The sequence below is a fragment of the Pyrgilauda ruficollis genome, unplaced genomic scaffold, assembly GCF_017590135.1.
Source record: "Pyrgilauda ruficollis isolate IOZ18807 unplaced genomic scaffold, ASM1759013v1 scaffold19, whole genome shotgun sequence".
Classification (NCBI taxonomy): Eukaryota; Metazoa; Chordata; class Aves; order Passeriformes; family Passeridae; genus Pyrgilauda; species Pyrgilauda ruficollis.
The window spans coordinates 3,462,290-3,481,931 of record NW_024518095.1 but is presented as its reverse complement, the minus strand read 5'-3'; the positions used below and the strand labels follow the sequence as shown (position 1 = coordinate 3,481,931).

Below are 19,642 nucleotides of genomic sequence, written 5' to 3'. Positions count from 1 at the left end.
TAAACTCAAGGCTTGTCACAGCCACGGACGGGTATCAGGGCACCTAGGCCAGAGTCCAGATATCATTTCTGATAACGTGAAGGTGACGCCGGGGCCATTTCAGCCTGGATAATGGAAGAAACGCCTGCTAGCAGAGCTCTTCTCCCCCACCTCAATACTCCTCGCGCAGCCAAAACAAGCCCCGTGCGGGCTCCGGGCCCGCCATCCGGGGCTGCCACCCGGCAGCGCGCCTCGGCAGCCGCGCCGCTCCCTCCCTCAGGGCGCTGACCTCGGTGCCTGCCCGCAGCCCGGGCCAGGCCGAGGCCCCGCCGCACCCAGGCGGCCGCTCCCCGCCTGGCAGGAGCTGCGGGAGCCGAGCGGCGGGAAGCGCGTGGCACAGCACTGCCTCCCTGCCCTTGTCACCCGCCTCCACTTTCGCGGCAGCGGGAGAGACGTCGAGCCGCCCCCGGGAGCGGGTGGGGGGGGCGAGGGGAAGGAGGTCGGTCCCTCCGGCAGCCGAGCGGCCCCGGGGGCGGAGGGAAGCCGCCCGCGCCGGTCCGCCCGAGCCCCCCCGCTCCTCCCTCACCAGGTGTCGCCCTTGCGGAGGGCGGTTTTGAGCAGCGCCGCGACGTCCGTGCGCTGGGTCTCCAGATCCGCCGCGCCTCCCTCCGCCATCTTCTCCGCCCGGCAGCGGCAGCGGCGGCAGGGGCAGGAGCGCGCCGCGCTGCATGCTGGGAGTGACGCCTGCAGGGGGCGGCCGCGGCCCCGCCCTTCCCAGAAGCCGCGGGGCGGGGGCCGGAGCGGGCTGGGGCGCGGCAGCGACTCCTCGCGGCCCGGAGGTCTTCCCTGCCGGCCCCGGTGCCGCTCCCCCTCAGCCGGGGAGCGGCGGGCAGGCGACATTTCCCTCAGTGCATAATTAGATCCCTTCCGCCCCGCTGCCGGATGAGTGGTGTTTGGGTCACCGTAATTCATATGATGATACCGTCTGTGGTGTTGTGCAAATACTGTGGCGGGTTCAAATAGTCTGCGTGACTCGCATTAGCTTTTCCAGACCTTGGCAGCAACCAGCGGACGATTTGTTGTGTTTGATTCAGTCGCTCTTGCCTGGACCTTGTACAAACAGTGCAACCTGTTGCTTGGCATTTCACACACACACACACACACACACACAAAAGACGGCCACATATTACATTACATAACCAGATTTTTCTCTGTCTTCACGTCTGTATAAAGATTTCAAAAGAGTCAAAATGGTGTGGTGTGCTGGGATGCTGGTTACAAACACTTGAAAAGAAGAGTCTGTTCTTGTAGATGTGGCTGGTGTAAGTGGAATGCCTGCAATTGTATACCTCAGCCCCCTTCCTGTGCCCAAGTCATTCCTCCCTGCCCCACTGTGTGACTAACACCAGCAGCGTATCTTAAGCTGCCAGTTAAGTATTATAAGCTATTAGGCATTATTAGCTAATTAGCACATAGAATCTACCAGCGTGTAGCTGTTACAAACAGCACTAAAAAGTGCTGTTTAGGTATGTGCGCTGCAAAAAAAAAAAAAAAAAAAAGAAGAAGGCTATTATGCAGACATGGTAGTACAAAGCTAAGGAAGTATTTTGTCAGGATTATCAGTGAGGATGATGACATTGAAATAAAGGCAAAATTATAATACAAAAATCATATTGAAGAACTCCCCGGAGCTCAGAGTGACTGGTGATGACATTTATGGCTTCTCTAGGAGCTGGAATGTGAAATTCCAGGAGGAGGGGGAAGGAAGTAAAACATAAATGTTAGTAGGAGCTGTGGATCTAATGGCTACATTTAATGAGAGAAAACTTAACTGAACCTCAAGAAGAAGGTTTCCAGCCACTTCAGGAATAAATTTTTTGGTTAGAATCTTCAAGTTTAGAAAGAACTTTGACAAGTTCCCACCCCACACACACTAGGGCTTAACAGATAAGAATAGTGTTTTACACTCTGAAAGTTATCTCTGTTCCAAAATTGAATTTATACAGAAATTATATTTTCATGGAAATTTTGGGGAAAATATTTCTCAATCCATGGTGCTGGAAAACTGCATTTGTTCTTCATCAGGCTGTAGCAGCACCATCAACAGCTTACTGTGCCAGAAGGTTCACCTGGAGGCACCCATGCCTCTGTGCTTTGTGTTGCGTAACTGCAGTTACTCAGTGAAAGATCTCCTGTTCCTGAGTTCAGTCTATTTGTGGTACAGAAACGGATACTGACAGGTATTAGCTGCCACAAATAGAGACAGCAAAGCATACCATGTGCCATTTGAAGCAGAGCTTTAAGAATTGCCAAGGAGAGACAAGAGTAAAACTCATTCTCGGACTACCAGTGCTTCACATGAAACAATTGTTTTTCATAACGGAACAGTATCCAAAACTTAACTCACATTCTTGGAAAATGCATGTTAGTGTTAAATCTGGGGTTTTTTCCAAGCTTTATCAGCAGGCAAGGAATTATTTCCAAGTCTTAGACAGTGCCTGAGAATCTTTAAATTTTAAACCTACTGGTAAACAGAAACAGCACTGGAGGTAGTGATGAATGACCTACCTTCTCTAATAAAACCCAGGCATTTGTAATACAGATTTGTATCTTACTGCTTGTGATTTAAGTGAATGCAGGATATTGTAAAGCTAGCTGAGGTGGCATGCCTTTCAGCTCTCAGTGGGCCTTCCACCTTGCCTGACTTCATTGCTAATGGATGACTTTTTGTAAACATGTTTTTTGTTGATGCTAAAAAGGATGCAATTAATACAGTGTATAGCAGCACACATTCAGCAAGTGGGCTGCAGATAACAAACCATGTAAACTGATGATTCTATTGATTCCCAATACAACATCAAGTTTAAGCTCTCAGTTCTTGTTTTCAAGTCAATTAGTGGACTTGGCTAACGAATCTTAAAATACGGCTTGCTTTTTGGGGATGTGAGAAGGCTCTGCATCTCACTAGTAGAAACTTCTGTACACAATAAATTCTGTAAAAATAACAGACACCTGCAAGTCTCACTCACAGGTAATACAGAATAATTCACTCCCTCGCTTTTTTTCTTTCGAGACCACTGCCATGGTTTGAGAGTGGTACTCCCAAATTTAGTGCTCCCACTGAGACCCCAAACCAGATGCTGCTCGCTTGCTCTCCCTTCCACTCCCCCATCTCTCCTGCAGCATGGCTGGAGAGAAGAATTGGAAGCCCAAAAAGTGAAGATCATGGTTGAGATAAGAACAATTTACTGGAAACAGCAATGAGCTAAGAAAATGGACAGTAACAGCAACAATAACAAAAGTGTTCAAAAGAAAGAGAGTGATTCACATGCAAAACTGCTCACCCAGCTGCACCTGGCCACAGCCCCACCACCACTACCACTCCCTCCAGCTGAGAACCAGTGCCACACCACCGCTCCCTCTGCCTCCCTTAGCTGGCCAGAAGGTTCTCCTCGTCCCAGGAAGAGGCTCCCTTCCCCCGTCACTGGCAAGGACATGGGGTGGCACAGGACAAGCCCCGGATCATGGCCATGCCCCTCCCAGCTGCTGTACCATGAACCCAGTCCTGGTCGGAGCCGGGACAACCACCTACACCACATTTGGGAATTTTTGGAGGGGGAAAAGAGGAATTCAGATTCCCCTCCCCAGTGGTCTGTGGTGATCTTACAGCCGCTGGTGGCTGGGTGAGTTTGCTTTTCAATTTGAGCTGCATCAGACACACAGTTTGACATGCTAGAATGGATATGATGAGTGCATTTTCTATGTAGTGTTCACACATACTGTTAGGACAACAGATAATTTCAGTTTTGGTTGAGAAATCTGACAAAAACCCTCACAGAGCTAATTTAATGAGCTGAATATGTTTTTTGTGAATTCAAAGTGGAGCAAAAAGTTTAGTGCCACCACTGCTGGTTTTGTTCCCTATCCTTTTTTTTTAACTGTATGGAGGTTGGTAATTTTAAAATAGTGATGGAATTTCAAGTCTCTTTTAAATAGTTCAGTAAGACACCCAAGAAAGCAGAAATAACTTTAGACTAAAGTTAAACAAGACAAAGCAGGGCTTCTGTAAGGTAAACATGAGGGGAAGATACAGAAACAAAAATTAAGTAGATAACAAAATTGGGGGAACCCAAGAAAGCATGAGTTGAATGATGGACAGAAGCAGATAAGAATATATTTATTTTTTCAAGAGAGAGAGAAAATGCAGGATAAATTTTACAGACTTAAAGTTGGAGAAATAGTGTGTGATTAAGACACCCCTTTCTGTCCCAGATATAAAACTATGCACGGTAGGTTTGAATCCGGTTCCTAATCCAGTCTGTGCCTCACCTACCTCATTCACAGGGGCTGAACATAGCCATGTTAAACTCTTGCTTCAGCTAGGTGGAATTGACATTACTAGCTATTATTGCAATAACACACTTTTGTTGGGAGAAGAAAAAAAAAAACAACATTTAAAAATGTGTTAGTTTTCTGTTCAGTCGATTTAATCAGACTGAAACATTTTTTTCTACAATTTTAGTAATTAGTATTACCCAAATTATCTTTCATATGAGAGAAAAAGACTCTTGAAAAAGGAATGGATATTTTCTAAATGTGTATAAAGCTACATGCACAGTTTTTCTTTTATCTTCTCCTTTTCACATACTATGTCTAGGATCAGGTATCCTGGACAGATTAAGTCAGAAAGATGATAGAAGTAAATATAGGAGAATGATGATAAAAAAAGTTCAGTGAGAACTAACAAAGGGTGTCCCAGAAGTATTCCTAATTTAATGACAATGGAAGAAAAGCCAGTGTTTTCCATTTTCTCCAGTTTTGAATTTTTTAAATATTGGAGAGCATTCCTTTTTGGTTTTAATTTTCTGAGGAATGACTTTGAATAACATATGAAAGAATTAAAATAAATATATTCTAAATAGAATGTATTTAGAATATTTATATAGAAATATTCAAGTATTTATATAGAAATATTAAAATTATGTTTTACATTAACAATGTAGTTAATAAATTGTATTCCTATTGATTAATCATGTGTTTAACATACGCTTAAATACATGTTAAATTCTAATGGCCTAGGGCTTGAAATAAGAATGTCTGAAAAATAAGCTTTTTAATGATCTGATCAGATATTAATATAAGCAATAATTACCCATTTTCCACAAGATAAAATTACTTTCCTTTTCCTTAATTCAATGCTTTTTTTTCTACACAAAACCCCATCCTATTTTAGATTGCTGTGAATTAGTTAGCATTTGTATGTGTCTTCAAAAATGTTCTTCCTTTAGGAATTTTAAACAGAGAAACTAATTTCAAAGGTATGATGGTTTTAGCCATGGTTGTCTGATATGTCAAAACTGTTACCAATTCCTGTATTTGATTTGCACATCAGAATGAATCCAAATTTTCTCCTGTGTGGTTGCAAAACGAGCTGTTTGGTTTTAAAGGCAAGAGATAAAATTAAGTGCATTAATTGTGCCCAAAGCATATCAACAATGTAGTTCAAGAGCCATGGTTTTAAAAGGATGATTCATAATATAGGATTTAAGTACTAGGTGTTGGAGATATATGAAATCTAAAATGTAGAAGTTAGGTTTTGTGAGATTTGCACATTGTGTGCTAAAAATAGATTGCTATTCAAGGAAAATAATTGGTGCTTAAGTGGAAGGAGATAATGCTGAGATTTATAGCAGGACCTAATACAGCCAACAGACAAGTTGCAGAACTAAATGTTGTTGGCACAAGTAAAATTGTTTCAGCATATTTTTACTGTTTGGCTATCTAAACGGTGAATAAATTCACATTCAATTAATTAACTAAGTATCACTGAAATCCTGCAGAAAATGCCAAATGCATTAGAACAACCTCACATTTCACATGGCAGCAATATGCCAAATGCATTAGAACAACTTCATATTTTACATGCACAAACATGTACATGTAGGAATGGCAACCATTAAGGAAATATCTCATTGAAGGTATATTTTTTTTAATACATGGCACACAAAATTACATAAAGGTGTATTTTAATACTGTACATTTTAGAAATGTGGTTTCTGCTTTCCTTTTCTAAATCTCCTTTAGAATAAAATATTACTGTTACTATGGAATCCGGTTAGACTTATTGTAACCTGAAAATATATGCACACAATCTTGTAAAGCAATGAACTTTCAAAGTAGAGTGTCAGTGCATTTGTAAAAGGAAAAATAAAGCATTTTGACTGAGAAATAAATATTTTGATCAAAATATCTCAGACACAGAGAAGTTTTAGAAATTGAAAAATTCTTAAGTTGCTGCTCTGGCATTCCATCAGAAGCTGCAGGAGCTTTTGGTGATTAGAGAATTTTTCACAGAGTAAAAAAAGGGACATTTGTTTTTATGAATGTCAGTGTTGTCCCTTGCTGTGTGCATGCAGGGGTACAGTGAGAGGAAACAATGGCAAATGGTGGTGCCTACATACAATCCAGTCATCCTGGAACCTGTTGCACAAAAAGCCTCTTTCACCTTCTGCAATGGAATCAAAGTGCCTCTTGTAACAGTACATGGGAAAGTGATTTCCACTGAAGTACTTCAGGGGATGATCAGTCAGTATAGGTCAGACTCATGCCTTGTTCAGATATTGACAAAATTATTTTACTGTTGACATTTGGAATAATCTTCAACCTATAATGTAATAAAAAAAATCACTGATTGACAGTCAACCCTGTCAAATTAAATTATTTCTTGCTGAATTTGCAAGGATCTCCAAACAAATACATAAAATGTCTTGCAATTTTTTTTCTTTTTCTCTTTTTTCTTGAGGTGATGGTGAAGTGGAAGTGGTATCAAAGAGCTCTGGGTCAGAGCTGCTACATCTCCGAGGCCCTGATGTTGCCCCCCCTTTACCCCACACCTCCCTGTCCTTCTCACTCCATTTCCCTGCATCTAAATCCAAGTGTGCTGGAGAGACCTGGCCTTTGCACCAGCAGTGAGACTGGTTTTTGAAGTGGACAAAAGTCAGAGTCACAACACACTGTTACCACTGTCCTGCAGCTTTTGTGCTCATGTTTTCTATTTTACAGTTAACATTTGCATATGAAGGGACACAGTTTTCTACTTTTTAGAGAACTTGATTGTATTGCAGTGCCAGGGAGTCCTTTGGCTGAAGGGGTTGTCTGTGCACAAGGAAGGTGTGCTGTTCTCGCAGATCACAAGACTCACCAGTGTGACAGGAGAAAGACCACTATGGCAAAGCTTTGCTGCATACATTTTTACCTCTTGAGATGTCATTTTCAGTGCATTATCCTTGTAGGCCTCACAGAAACTCTCCTTACCCTTTCTATTTGGGGTGACTATATAGGAAAATATCTGGTGTGAAAAGGTGCTTGAGGCTAGAAGCAATTAAACCGAGGATGAGGCTGTGGTTTCTTTAAACTAAATGTGTTCAACCTTTTGTCATCCACACTTCTGCATCCTGGTCCTTTTGGTAGGATCCTGTATGGCATTATTTTTTTCTGTGAAAATGGTGAATTTCCATCTCCCCAGCCATTTGCACATTTTATTGATTCAAGCAGGAATACTGGAATATGATCCTCCATGATCTGCTCAGGGCACACACACAAACTTCAATTAGATTCAGCTGGATCCAACAGCCTATTACAGTAGTTTGCTTGGCATAACTCAGTGTTGCTTTTATTCAAGAAAACATCTGAAGGTCTGGCATACACTAGAAAACCACTGTACTTGTGTACTTTCAGTTTGGACTGGATGAGATAGCTTAACTTATTACACTCCTAGAAGCAAAACCTTTTTTATTGATGATTTGCTCTTCCCTCCTGTTCTGTGAGAGCCCAAGAGTCTTTAGTTTCAGTTTGTGCTGGAAAGCCTCTTTTCATCATTTCTTGTCCACCTCTTTGTGGGCCTCTTTGAGGGCAAGCGGGAAAGCTGCTTTTACACTCCAGAGACAATTCAAGTAAGCTGGTTTGAGTTTACTTTAGAATAAGCAGGACGTGCATTTGAAGGCTAGTGTAAGTACTTTAAAAATATTGTCTCATGGTAAAACTATGACATTAAAATTTCACATATTCTGTCAGTGGTTCTGTTGATTCAGATGTCTCCATAAATGGACTCATTGGCCTAAAAAGGTGTAATGAGATTATGTGTTGCCCTTGATAATACAGAAGAGGAGTAAAAATGAAGAACAAGCTGACCATCACAGACAGAACTTGAACTGGGACAGGGATGTCAGAGTGGAGGTGAGCTGAGTGAGCATAAGCTGTGACAGCGTGGAGAGGGGTGAAGAAAAGGCTTGTATTGGCTTGTACTGTGTTGATATTACATTATTTTTAAAAAGTTACCAAAACGCACAACCAACACACCCAAAACTAACTCTGGAAAATTAATAAGGTGTAAGGACTTCGGTTTTGAGCAGTTGTCATCATCATTCTCAAACTTGTTTACGCTAAGAGTAAATTTGCTTGCACTTTCCTATATGTGCAATTTCCAGGTGTACCATTAAGAAATTTTGCTTGCTATGACTACCACAACTGCACTAGTAATTGTACAGTTGTGTTAACAGACACTGAAATAGCTCTTAACCTGTCTGCTGAGGATGATATTTTAAATGTGAAAATGATAAAATTTAACTTTTCAGTCTTGTCAAAGTGTGTTTAGCTACATCCTAAATTTTCACAGAACTCACCCATTTCTGTGAAAATAGCTCAAAAGGGATCATTATTATAGATGAACATAGATGAGTCCACATGACTATTATTTGTGCTTCATAAAAATTCTATTAAATTTTTAAAATCTGATGCTATATGTTTATGATGCAATACAATCTCAAGTCAGTAATAATGCAACAAAAAACAGCTTCACAAAACAAAGGTATTAATTTAAGGGTGTTAATTCAAACAATAGCTAATAAAATCAAACCAATTTTATGTACATATTAAGAGCTAGACTAATCAAAGCTTAAAAATATGATAGATTAATAAAACAAAGCTTGTTAATTTGGCATAGTAAAAACGCATATAATAAAAAGAGCTGGAATGAGCACAAGCTTACATTAAGAGAAAAGTGCCAATTATATGGAATGCCAAGGATTCCATACATTCATAATCTGGTAGGAAAATGGGAAATCATCAGAATACTTAATGGAACATTTAAATTGCCAGTGAAATTTCAGGTGTTTAAGTAATTCTAGCAGAGTTATACTATGAAATGAAGGGCCTCATTAATCTGAGTCTGTAATAGATTAAGCTGTCCTTGCATTTTCTTTTGCTCGGTTTCCTATAGACGAAAGCATTGTGCATTTTGGAGCCCCATGTGATTTCAACAAAATTTGAGAGACGGGTAGTAGTCTTAAATTTATTCAATTCCATTAGGAAAGGATGCCTGGGAGGAAACTGAAAAAGCCACAGAAAGATGTTTCAGCATCTCTCTGAAAATCTGTCCCTTGGGATCACCATTACACAAAAAAGCAAAGACTTGAAGTTTCACAGCATAGGAAAATCTTCAATAAACCATGAGATAAAATCCACAAAAACAAGACTTCATTAGTTCCAGAGTTCACAGAACTTGTTATCATTCAGCTTGTTTAGCAACTTCAAATTTTAGACAACTTTTTTCCCTGCAAATGTGACGTGAAACTTAACAGGGTATTGAATCTTCTGTATCTCTGTAGGGCTCCAATGAAAACAAACAAAAAAAACCACCCCAAGCCAGTGTTCCCTTAATGATTTTCTTTTTGTGTGGTTATGCATGTATGTGCCAGGAGAGAAGGAGTGGAGAAGGCAGGCAAGGGAAGCATAAAAAGACCGAAATATCATTTTGAGGATTTGGTGAGGCGGTGTGTTATCTACGTTCTGCCTTCTGACATCTGCTGGCAAAACCTCTCCATTGCAATGCTTGCTCTGAATTTTTCGGAAATCCCTGCCCCAGAATTCTATGGGCTTCTCTGACATTTGTGGGTGTTTGATGGCAGTGAAAACCAGGGCACTTTTGGATAAGGAGGTAACTCTGGTGGCTGTCAGGAGCAACAGATATGCCATGAAGCTTAAAGTGGGAGGAAAACAAAGAAGATTTATATAGTGGGTTTATCATGCTAGCAGCTGCATCTCTGCATCTTGGGCTATCCCTTCTGTGTAGAGCAGACATCTGAGATATCTCTGAACTGCTGGGATAAGCAAATGTTTCCACACCAAGCTCTAAGCATTGAGCTTGCTTCCAGCTGCCAAGTGCCAGCACACCTTGCTGACACTGTAGCTGCTATGGATCTGTGTCCCCCAACCACAAGTAAAAATGCTAATTATGCTCTTTGTGAATACTGAATTTCAGGACCACAGTGCATACAGAAATGACTGGTCTGAAAATATGTTTTTAGAAGAAAACTATACATGATTAATCATTGGTCAGAACAAAAATGTCAAAATTATTTTCATGACCATACGAGATATATGCCCAAGGATCTTGAACTCCCTCACTGCTTATCATCCTTCCATTATATTTGGGCTGCATTTTGGAAAATGAGAATTACACACATGCAAGATCAATCCAAGATGCTTATGCTATGTTTACCATGCCCTGTGGGTGAGAAAGAAATGGAAATTTGAACTGACTTGCTATGTGAGACAGTCTAGCAGGTGGTGGAGTTCTGCAACTTGGCCAGAAGTGAGGCACTCAGTCCCCAGGGTAAATGTTTTGGCAGGATGATGAATGCCAGGCAGGGCATGCATGTACAGGAGTCAGGTGGTGTCATTTATGTCCATCCACAAGTAACTGTTTAGCATGGGTAACAAGAAACTAATTTCACTTTGGTCAGGTGAGGGTGGACTTATTTCTAACACTGCAGAGAGGCACACATGAAGACTTCTGAGCACCACCACAGCATCACAGTGCTCTGCCCTCATGCAGTCCAAGCTCTGAAAAAGCTGTCTACTACTTTCTTCAAAGGAATCTGTCAATGAGAGCCATAAAAGCAGAAAAATTCAAAGGCACACATCCTTGAGCTTTTCCTGCCATGTGTGTGATGAAGGAGGAAAGGCATGAGACAGAAGGCAAAGCTCAATCAGCCTGACCTCCTAGCCCTGCACATCCTAAGATCTAAGGGGCTATAATTCTTTTAGGGTATATATAATTTTCTGCCATATTTACACAAGAGAAATTACTTATATTCAGACTATTAACTATATAATCCATTAGCTCCATATTTGTAATCTGATTGAAAGTTATAGCAACTCTAAATAGGTAATGTAATGTTTTATATACATGGACTGGGTTTATTTGATTCTGTATTAATCAGAGGCATTTTTTTCATGCTGAATTGATAGTTGATTATCTTCAGCCAAGCTGAAATGCTCTTTAGTTCTCTTCTCTCTCTCAAAAAAAAGAAGTGTTTCCTTTTGGTCACGCATTTGAAAATATCTTGAAATCTGCAATTCAGAATATTAAAAAATGATCATATTCTATTCATGTTTTGGTCCCGTCCTGTTCTCCACTGCCTGCTTCCCGCCCTCAGATCAAGGCTGTTTTGGAATAAATATGGTAATATTCTAAATAATACTACTTCTTCTGCTCTTGACTTTTGAAAAGCTCTACTTTGCCTGTACTCAGTATGCAGAAAGATGATATAAAAATACATCTTTTTGCCTTACTATTAAAACATCATAAAATGCAAAGTCTTCAACAACCTTTAGGCCATCTTGTAAGGTTTTTGAATGCACATACACAAGCCTGAGTGCAATTTCCCCCCCCCCCCCCCCCCCCTTCCTTTATTAAAACATAGATGGTTAAAACTTAGAGGAAGAAAGATTTAAAATCAGAAAGAAATACTGGGGATCACAACAACTTATTCCTATTTAATTATTCAACATCCTTTGCCTTTCACTAAACTTACTTTCTGAAATATGGATGATACTGTAACTATTAAACAAGGAAAAATAATCGGGGTGACCTCTTGTTTTTCAGCATTCAATGCCTTAGTTTATCTCCAGCCCGGAAGGAACTGAGTTACTGGGCTAGTAAGTTTTGACACCTTTTTTACCAGAAAGTGTGATGCCTGTTTTTAAAACAACACTGTGCAGATTAGAAAATGCTGCATCATGAGCTAATAAATGGCACCATGATGTTTACAGTGAAGCCTAATCCTTTTTGTACATGAGTTCACAAGTCTGCCAACAAATGTTGCCCTTGGTAAAGTGGTTTCAGACAAAAATAAGTATCATTTGTTTTGTTAAATCACGTTGATCTTACTTACCTACTTACCACTATTGGTCTACCTAACCCTCTGTTTTCACAAGGTCTCCTTGATGAAAATAGATGTTTTTGAAAATAATTACATTTATTTTAAAATTGAATTTATAAAATCATTAGGTAAGAAGGTCTGCTTTGTTTCCTATTTTGTCTATAATGTGATCTTTAATGTAAAATTGTAATAAAATCTACTTATAACCAGGGATAAAACATTGATTAATTTTGGAGTTCTTTGTAGCATAACTGCAAAAGTTGGTGCTTTTTGATACACAATAAAATAGGAACTCTCATATAGTATCAGATTAAGAAAAATGTATGCACTAATGATCTCTGTAACATAGTAACCCAAATTTAGGCCAGATGTACGTGAACACTTTTGGTCCTGATTTTATTTGTTTGCTTGCTTGGTTTTCTTTCTCTGGATGCCTGATTTAGTGATTGTTTCTATTTCCTGTTTCCAGTCTCACAGATGCAGGTGGAGGGATGTTTTAGAAGAAAACTTGTTGGTATTCTTTAAAGAAAAAAGAAGGGAAAATGGCCGATTTTGCCCTCTGGAATAGTTTGAGGCTTTTCCCAAACACATGAATAATAGTTGCTCTATCTCAAATAAGACGATGGTACTACGCTTATTATTCTTGTCATTTACAACTTTGCTGTGCAATAAAGCCCCATAAGCACCCCTAAGTATTTGGCCCATGGACTCCTCCTTTTGGTGTAAAAAAGCTCAGACTTGTTACTTATGAAATATGTAATATAGCCAAGTTAATAATTGGTTTAAAAGAAAATTTAAGACTAAATGCAAAAGGTGAAGAGGTCAAATATTGTTCTACTTTTGATCTGAATTCTTTTGTTGTTTGGGGTTTTTTTTCTGCTTTTCACAGGGATTACAGTCTAGATTAAAAAAGAAATGTAGAAGCCATGGCATAAAATACTGCAACACCTAACATTTTTGTATGTGCTTCACCCAGAGCAAGATTCAGAAGCTATGCCTGGCAGCACAGGGTCTCAAATGCGTAGAGAAAGTGAGGTACCTTATGATGATAAAAAATATAAAAAGCTCAGCAGTGACTTGTCAGGAGGTAGCAAATGAGAAATGAGGAGAACAGGTTTTTAAATCTTTCCCGTTTAGGGAGCTGAGGTGCTTTACAAAGTATAAGGAAGAAGCATCTTTATATTTCAAAATAGCTACAGTTCTCAGAGTCTGGGGGATTTTACTCTTTTTGATGAAATAGCATAAGACCTGATCATATGATATTCCATGGGGTAAATCAGACAAACAGCATTCATATGAGGGTTTCTTTGTGAGCTTGGGGGAGCAAAGTACCACCCCTGATGGGAGAGGATCAGTAGGGACCATCTAAACAAAGTGTGGGACTGTCCGTGGGACCAGGTGTGTCCAAATGCCCTGAGAGAGTGGGCTGATGTTGTTATGAGACCACTCTCTAACATCTGCAAATGATCATGGTGACAAGAGAAGATCCCAAATAATTGGAAAAATAGTAAATATGTCCAATTTCAGTAAGTCAAGAAGGAGGATGTGGAGAACTACAGGTTATTTTGCAGGAAGTTTATAGAGAATATTCTCCTGGAAATAAATTCCACAGGCATGAAGGGCAAGAAGGTGATTTGGAATAGCCAGTATGGATTTAGTAGAGGCAAATTCTGCCTGACCAACATAATTGCCTTCTACAGTGAAATGGCTGTCTGTCTGGGGAAGAGCAGTGGGTGCTTATCCTGACTAGTTAGGCTTTTGACATGGTGTACCACAACATCCTTACAGCCAAACTGGGCAGACCTAGGCTGGATGGGTAGTTTAAAAAATGGGCACAGATTGATGGAACAGCAAGGCTTGAAGAGCAGTGGCTGGTCACTAGTGACATTTCCCCAAGTTCAGTACTGGAGCTGAACTGCTGACAGTCCTCACCAACAACCTGGATGACAGTGGCAAACTCTCCCAGCAGTGATACCAAGATGCTGGGAACTGTCAATATACTGGAGGGCAAGGCTGATGCTCAGAAGGCTGAAAACAGGCTGGAGAATTGAGCTCACAGAAACCTCATGATGTTCAAAGACAAATGCAAGTCCAGTAGCTGGGGCAGAGTAACCCCATGCAACAGTACAAGCTTCTAGCACTATCTAGCAAACATTCTTGCAGAAAATGCCAGGAGATGCTGGTGAACAAGATGAACAGGTGTCCTAGCAGTGGTGAAGGCATGACATATAAGAAAACTGGTAGGTGTGTTTGCTCAGGCCCTTTAAAAAAGGAAAAGGGGAGAAATAACTGCTGTAGTCAACTGCAAATGGTTGGATGGTTACAGGGAAAATGGAGCCAGAGGCTTCTTGGAAGTGCATAGCAAAGGGTTGAGGCAATTGACACAAAAGGCAGAAAGAGAAATTCAGAGAAGTTTGTTTGGATGTAAGGAAGGAAAACCTTTTCAGTAAGGGAGGTCAAAGGCCAGAAAAGGGACAAAGAGAGTGGTAGGCACAATCTTAGTCCTTGGAGGTATCTGAAACCACTGGACACAGTCCTAAGCAACCTGACTTAACTCTGAAGTCAGTCCATGCATGACTGAGGTTGGAATCTTCAGCCCAACCAGACTTCCAGAAATCCCTTTCAACCCATTTTCTCCCTGATTCCCAGCCTTCTCCTCTTGAATGAAAGCAACGAAGTCTCGCTCCCAAAGTTACCTTGAATATACATGTATTAGTGGGTTGTTTTTCTTTTCTTTTTCTTTGTCTTTGTTATTATTGTTTTTGTTTTTCCCCATCCTGGAAGATGTCATTACCCTGTAAGCAGCATTTATGTTAGCATGCACAAGCATACATGTGATTTATATCTTGGAGGAATGATTTTAAATGGTAAAAAGCCCCAAACCATAGTGTTTATCTGTATAACTTAAATGTAGGGAAAAAAAAAAAAAAAGACTGGTTACTTTCTGTTATTGTTTTGCAGTCAGTTTTTCCATTTTGTGTGGAAACTTTGAAAGATCAATGATCATTCCAGCATGCTAGTTAAAAATCTTTTTTTCTTCAAAATGCAATACCCAGCATGATTTTAGTAAATGCCTGTGGGAGACTTATAAAGGAACCCCAGAATAACTTGGCTCCATCACTTTTTCATTTCCATCAGCTTTTCAGGAGTCAATTACTTTTATTTTTGTACGTGAACATCTGGAATGTTGCAGAGCTTATAAAGAACTTAAATTTGGTGGACCAGATTCTCACCTGTGGTAAAAACATGATTGTGTGTTTGTGTATCTGTACACACATTGTAAAGGGGACTTGTAGGCACTTTTGGACTGCCTCAGCTCACACAGCGTCAGGATGACAACTGCAAATAGTTTACAGCAGCTGACATTTGAGATCCTTGCTTCCTCTTCCCCAGCTTTATGGGATGGCAATAAAGGAATGTCGTAGGATGCTGCTGTACTGTACATCAGGCTCTACATCATTATACATCTCCTTACACTGAGGTGTTCCTGGTGAGTGCTGTGGTCTGAGCTGCTGCTTATTTTCGTATGTGAAGCTCGATATTAATATAGGTGGAAAACCCAACCAAAATCCTAATCTTTAGGTACAAAATGAGAAACCAAGAACCTAACTGCTAAAATGAAAAGCAGTGCCAAAAGTGGCACTTTTATAGCTAGTTTATATTATTAGCATGGTGAGTAGTGGGAGGGGAGGTGTCTCTTCAGAAAAAGAAAGGAGCAAAACTATATAATTAACAGTACCAACAGTACTGACATTGGCGTCAGTTCTTAGAGACTAATCTACATGTGGCTATCAAAATATAAATTTCCTTTTTTTTTCTATTTAATAGCTCAGAACATGCATGCTTCTGAGTAAAATTAGTGTTTAGAAGATATACACACCAGATCCATACATAACTAGTCAGAAAAAAATTTTTACTTTCCTGATTTTTATGCTGTGCTATTCACCTTGAAAGGGAACTGCTGAAGTTGCTCCAAATACTACACCTGTTGCAAATACCAATGCCCATTTTCATGTTTTATGCTTGGTTTTTAGCATGTGGAAGAGACCTACAAATTGATGAAAAGTAAGAAACAGTGACACTAACTCAAAAATGAAACTAGCTGAAGGAATAAAGAGAGAACATTCATCTAATAATTGTGGTTCATAACTACATTGTGCTCTAAGGCCACAGTATTCAGCTGGGGATTTTTTAGTCAGAAAGATATAAATACAGACTGTGTAAGACAAAGACTGCCAATCTGGTGTTTCCAGAATATGGTAAATTTATCATATTGTACATGTGCAGCATGTACAAAGGCACCTTTGGAGATGAGTCAGACTTACCAAGTAAGCATCTGTAAAACCAGCTGCCCTGGTTTTGCTCTATAGGTGCAACAGATCGTTTCAGTTCTTCCCAGGAGTGTTGACCATAGTGTGAAAGCAAGCAGAGAAGCTTTCTGAAAGCATGTCTTTCAGGACATGCTTTCATATGCATTGTGTCACACAAGCTGTGTGTGAGTACTGCCGATTTGTTCAGATTTTCAGATGTTGTACAAAGAGATTTGGAACTGCTCATGCGCAGCAGCATCATGACATAAACAAAGACTACATTTTTCAATACTTTCACTGACAAAATTCTAGGGTTTCAAAACAGGTCAGCTTATTTACTGCTTTGTCTGCTACTTTTTCTTTGGTTGTTTGCATAGGACTTGTTTGTTTCACCATGGTGATAAGAGTTCTGTGTCTTCAGATGTGTTTGCCAGATTTCTGCAACAGCAGGATACCAACATGAAACTACCAAATATCCTCTGGTCTTACAACATGCAGTCAAACTTGAGTGTAATGGTGCATGCAGGAAAAATAGACATATGTGCTCCTATAGCAACAGGGTGTTTGCCACATCTACATTGCAACAGCTGCTGTAGTTGCATTTTAGTTGCTCTAGTTGTATTTTTAGTGTGCTTTCACTGTTTTTAATGGAGTAGCAATACCTATGGTCCTACACTGAGGCAGGGAGCTGGGAAGATTACCTTTTCCACTATGTATTCAGGATCCCATGTCATTTGGAATAGGTGGGGCAGGAGCATCCAACCCCTATGGATCAACTTGAGTTTGGATCTATCTCTTTTCCTGAAATTGTGGTGCCAATAGCAGCACAATCTTGGTTTTTTTTCCAGTTTCCTTTAAATTATTTTTTAGCTGTCTGCAAATCTAGAAACATGGTTACCAAACAGGGAAATTCTGAAGTTATTGTATAGCTTCCAATGAATGAGACAAGACATATTTGTCTTTACAACCAGCAGCCTTTTAATTCAGCTGCAGTCAGCATCCGGCATGTGTGTGTACTGCAGTGCTTTCTGCAACAGCGCTTGTGACAGTCACATACCACGCTACTTTTAACTTGCCCTTTCAATACCAGCCTCTTTGTATTTCATCCTACAGCTGCATCACTGAATGCAGAGTAGTCTACATTAAGCCTTCATTTTAGCCCCCTGCTTTTTTTTTTAATTTTTTAAAAATTTTTTTAACTGTATAGATCTTTAGGTCTGCTTTGGAAAAAAAATTCAAGCATTTTACAGATGCTTGCTTGCATGGAAGAACTCTAGCATGGAAAATAACAAGAAGAGAACTGTTTTCCTTCCCTCTTCTGTTTCTGACAGTTGATTATGAACATCAGGTAAGATGTGGTAACAGTTAAGGACTGAGCAAAAGGTTCTTTTCTGAAAACTGGCCATTATACTAGCTTGTAGAATTGAAAAAAACCCCGATAGATGATCAGGTATATCAGTACTTCTCAATGCTGCATGCATTCATCCCCATTTAATCTAGGAGTGGACCAGAAGTACAGGACAAAACTGAGAACTTGACTCTGATATCACTGTAACAAACAAGGTTTCTTTCTCACCTTTTTTAGCTCTCTCCCCTCCACTTCTCTGCACCACCTTTTGAACGGCACAGAACACAGCAAAATAAACCACAATACTCTGCTTTTAATTATCCTCACTCAGCAACATTTCCCCTTATTAATCAATAGTCGTGGCAGACGACCACGACCCGCCACCCGTCTTTAAAGCTGTCTTAAGAGACACAAGAGGTCTTTAGGACCTGACCCGTACTACCTTTACTCACTACCTCTCGAGCGCAGGTACACGGACCAAGCTCGCCAGCCCACAGCCCAGGGGAGAGGGGCCCGGCGAGTCCTCGGCTCTCCGCCGCCGGAGCTGCCGTGCGTGTCTCCCTTCTCCCTCTGGAGGGAGACACAGTCCAGTTTTTGGCTGCCGCCGGCGGCGCCGCGTCCCTGCTGCCCCTGCTCCGGCAGCCGCGGCCCCCCTTCCCCGGGGCAGCTGCCCTGCCCTGCCCGGTCCGGCCCGGCCGCTCCCTCCCCGCCCGGTGCTCCCGCCTCCCACCGCAGGGGTAGAGGGGTCCCGGGGGAGCGCGGCGGGGCCGCCGGGGGTCCGCGGGGATCCCCCGGCCACATGCGCCTGGGCGTAAACTTCGCACCCCCGCCCCGCCGCTCGGAGCGGAGAGGAGAGAAGGGAGAGCTGCGCTGCGGAGCGGGCGGCGGAGGGAGGCGGCCCAAGCCCCAGAGTGCGGGGGCGGCGGGCGCTGCCGGCTGAGCCCCGCTGCTCGGTCAGACAGAACGGCGGCCGCTGGGACCTGCTCCCTCGTAAGGGCTGGGGAGGAGATCCGCGAGTGGCCGGATAAATACGGGGGAGGAGAAGGGCGTCTCTCCTCTCCCCACCTCCCTCCACCTCCTCCCTCCCCCCCGCCGCGGAGGGCGCGCTTGGAACTGCCTCTGTCTGTCCGGGCGCCCGGGGCGTCTCCGCGCCCTTCCGCGGTGCGGTGCGCGCAGGCTGGGCGCGGGAGGCTGCTGCTGCTGCTGCTGCTGCTGCTGCTGCTGCTGAAGGTGAAGCTCTCGCTCTCCAATTACTTTTCCCAAGAGAGAGAAGGAGGCAGCAGGAGGGGGAAGTCGTGCTGTGTGTGGAAGGCACACCAATCAGAGATGCTCTAACGGAGGAGCTGCTGCAGGACGCGCCGGCTTCTCCTCCTTCCTCTGCCGGCGGGGCTGAAGCGGGACCACGCGCAGCTGGTTTAGGGGCCAGAGCCGTACTGGGCTGCAGGACTTATCCATCTCCGCTATTGCAATTGCTCGACCATACTTCGTCCTCTCTATTTTTTCCTTTTTTTTTTTTTTAATACTCTGAAATCGTGCACAAGAAACACTTCAAGTCTTCTCTCCATTCCCAGTTACTTCACCCTTCCTCTAGCATCTCTTAGCTGGATTCCTGGTGTATTCCCAGAGGCGGGGTGAGAGAGCCGGGCCCCGCGGACGGCTGCTGCCCCAGCCCGGCCGAGCCGAGGGGAGCCGAGCGGAGCGCGGCACGGCGCCGCTCCATGCCCCCGAGCGCTGGCGGGGCGCGGGGCGTGTGCCGGCGATGCCCGGGCGGTAAGGCTGGA

The 19,642-nt window shown here is 42.1% G+C and overlaps 1 protein-coding gene across 3 annotated transcripts in view; it reads right to left on the bottom strand.

Annotated features, from left to right (window-relative positions):
• The window catches only part of USP15 (ubiquitin specific peptidase 15), a 55,297-nt gene extending 54,576 nt beyond the window's left edge, over window positions 1-721 (bottom strand). For all 3 annotated transcript variants that reach the window (XM_041465475.1, XM_041465477.1, XM_041465479.1), the window contains exon 1: window positions 566-721. In XM_041465475.1, coding sequence (XP_041321409.1) covers window positions 566-654 — 89 coding nt within the window. In that variant the 5' untranslated portion in view covers window positions 655-721. The remainder of the gene's footprint in view (window positions 1-565) is intronic.
• Between the last annotated feature and the right edge of the window lie 18,921 nt (window positions 722-19,642).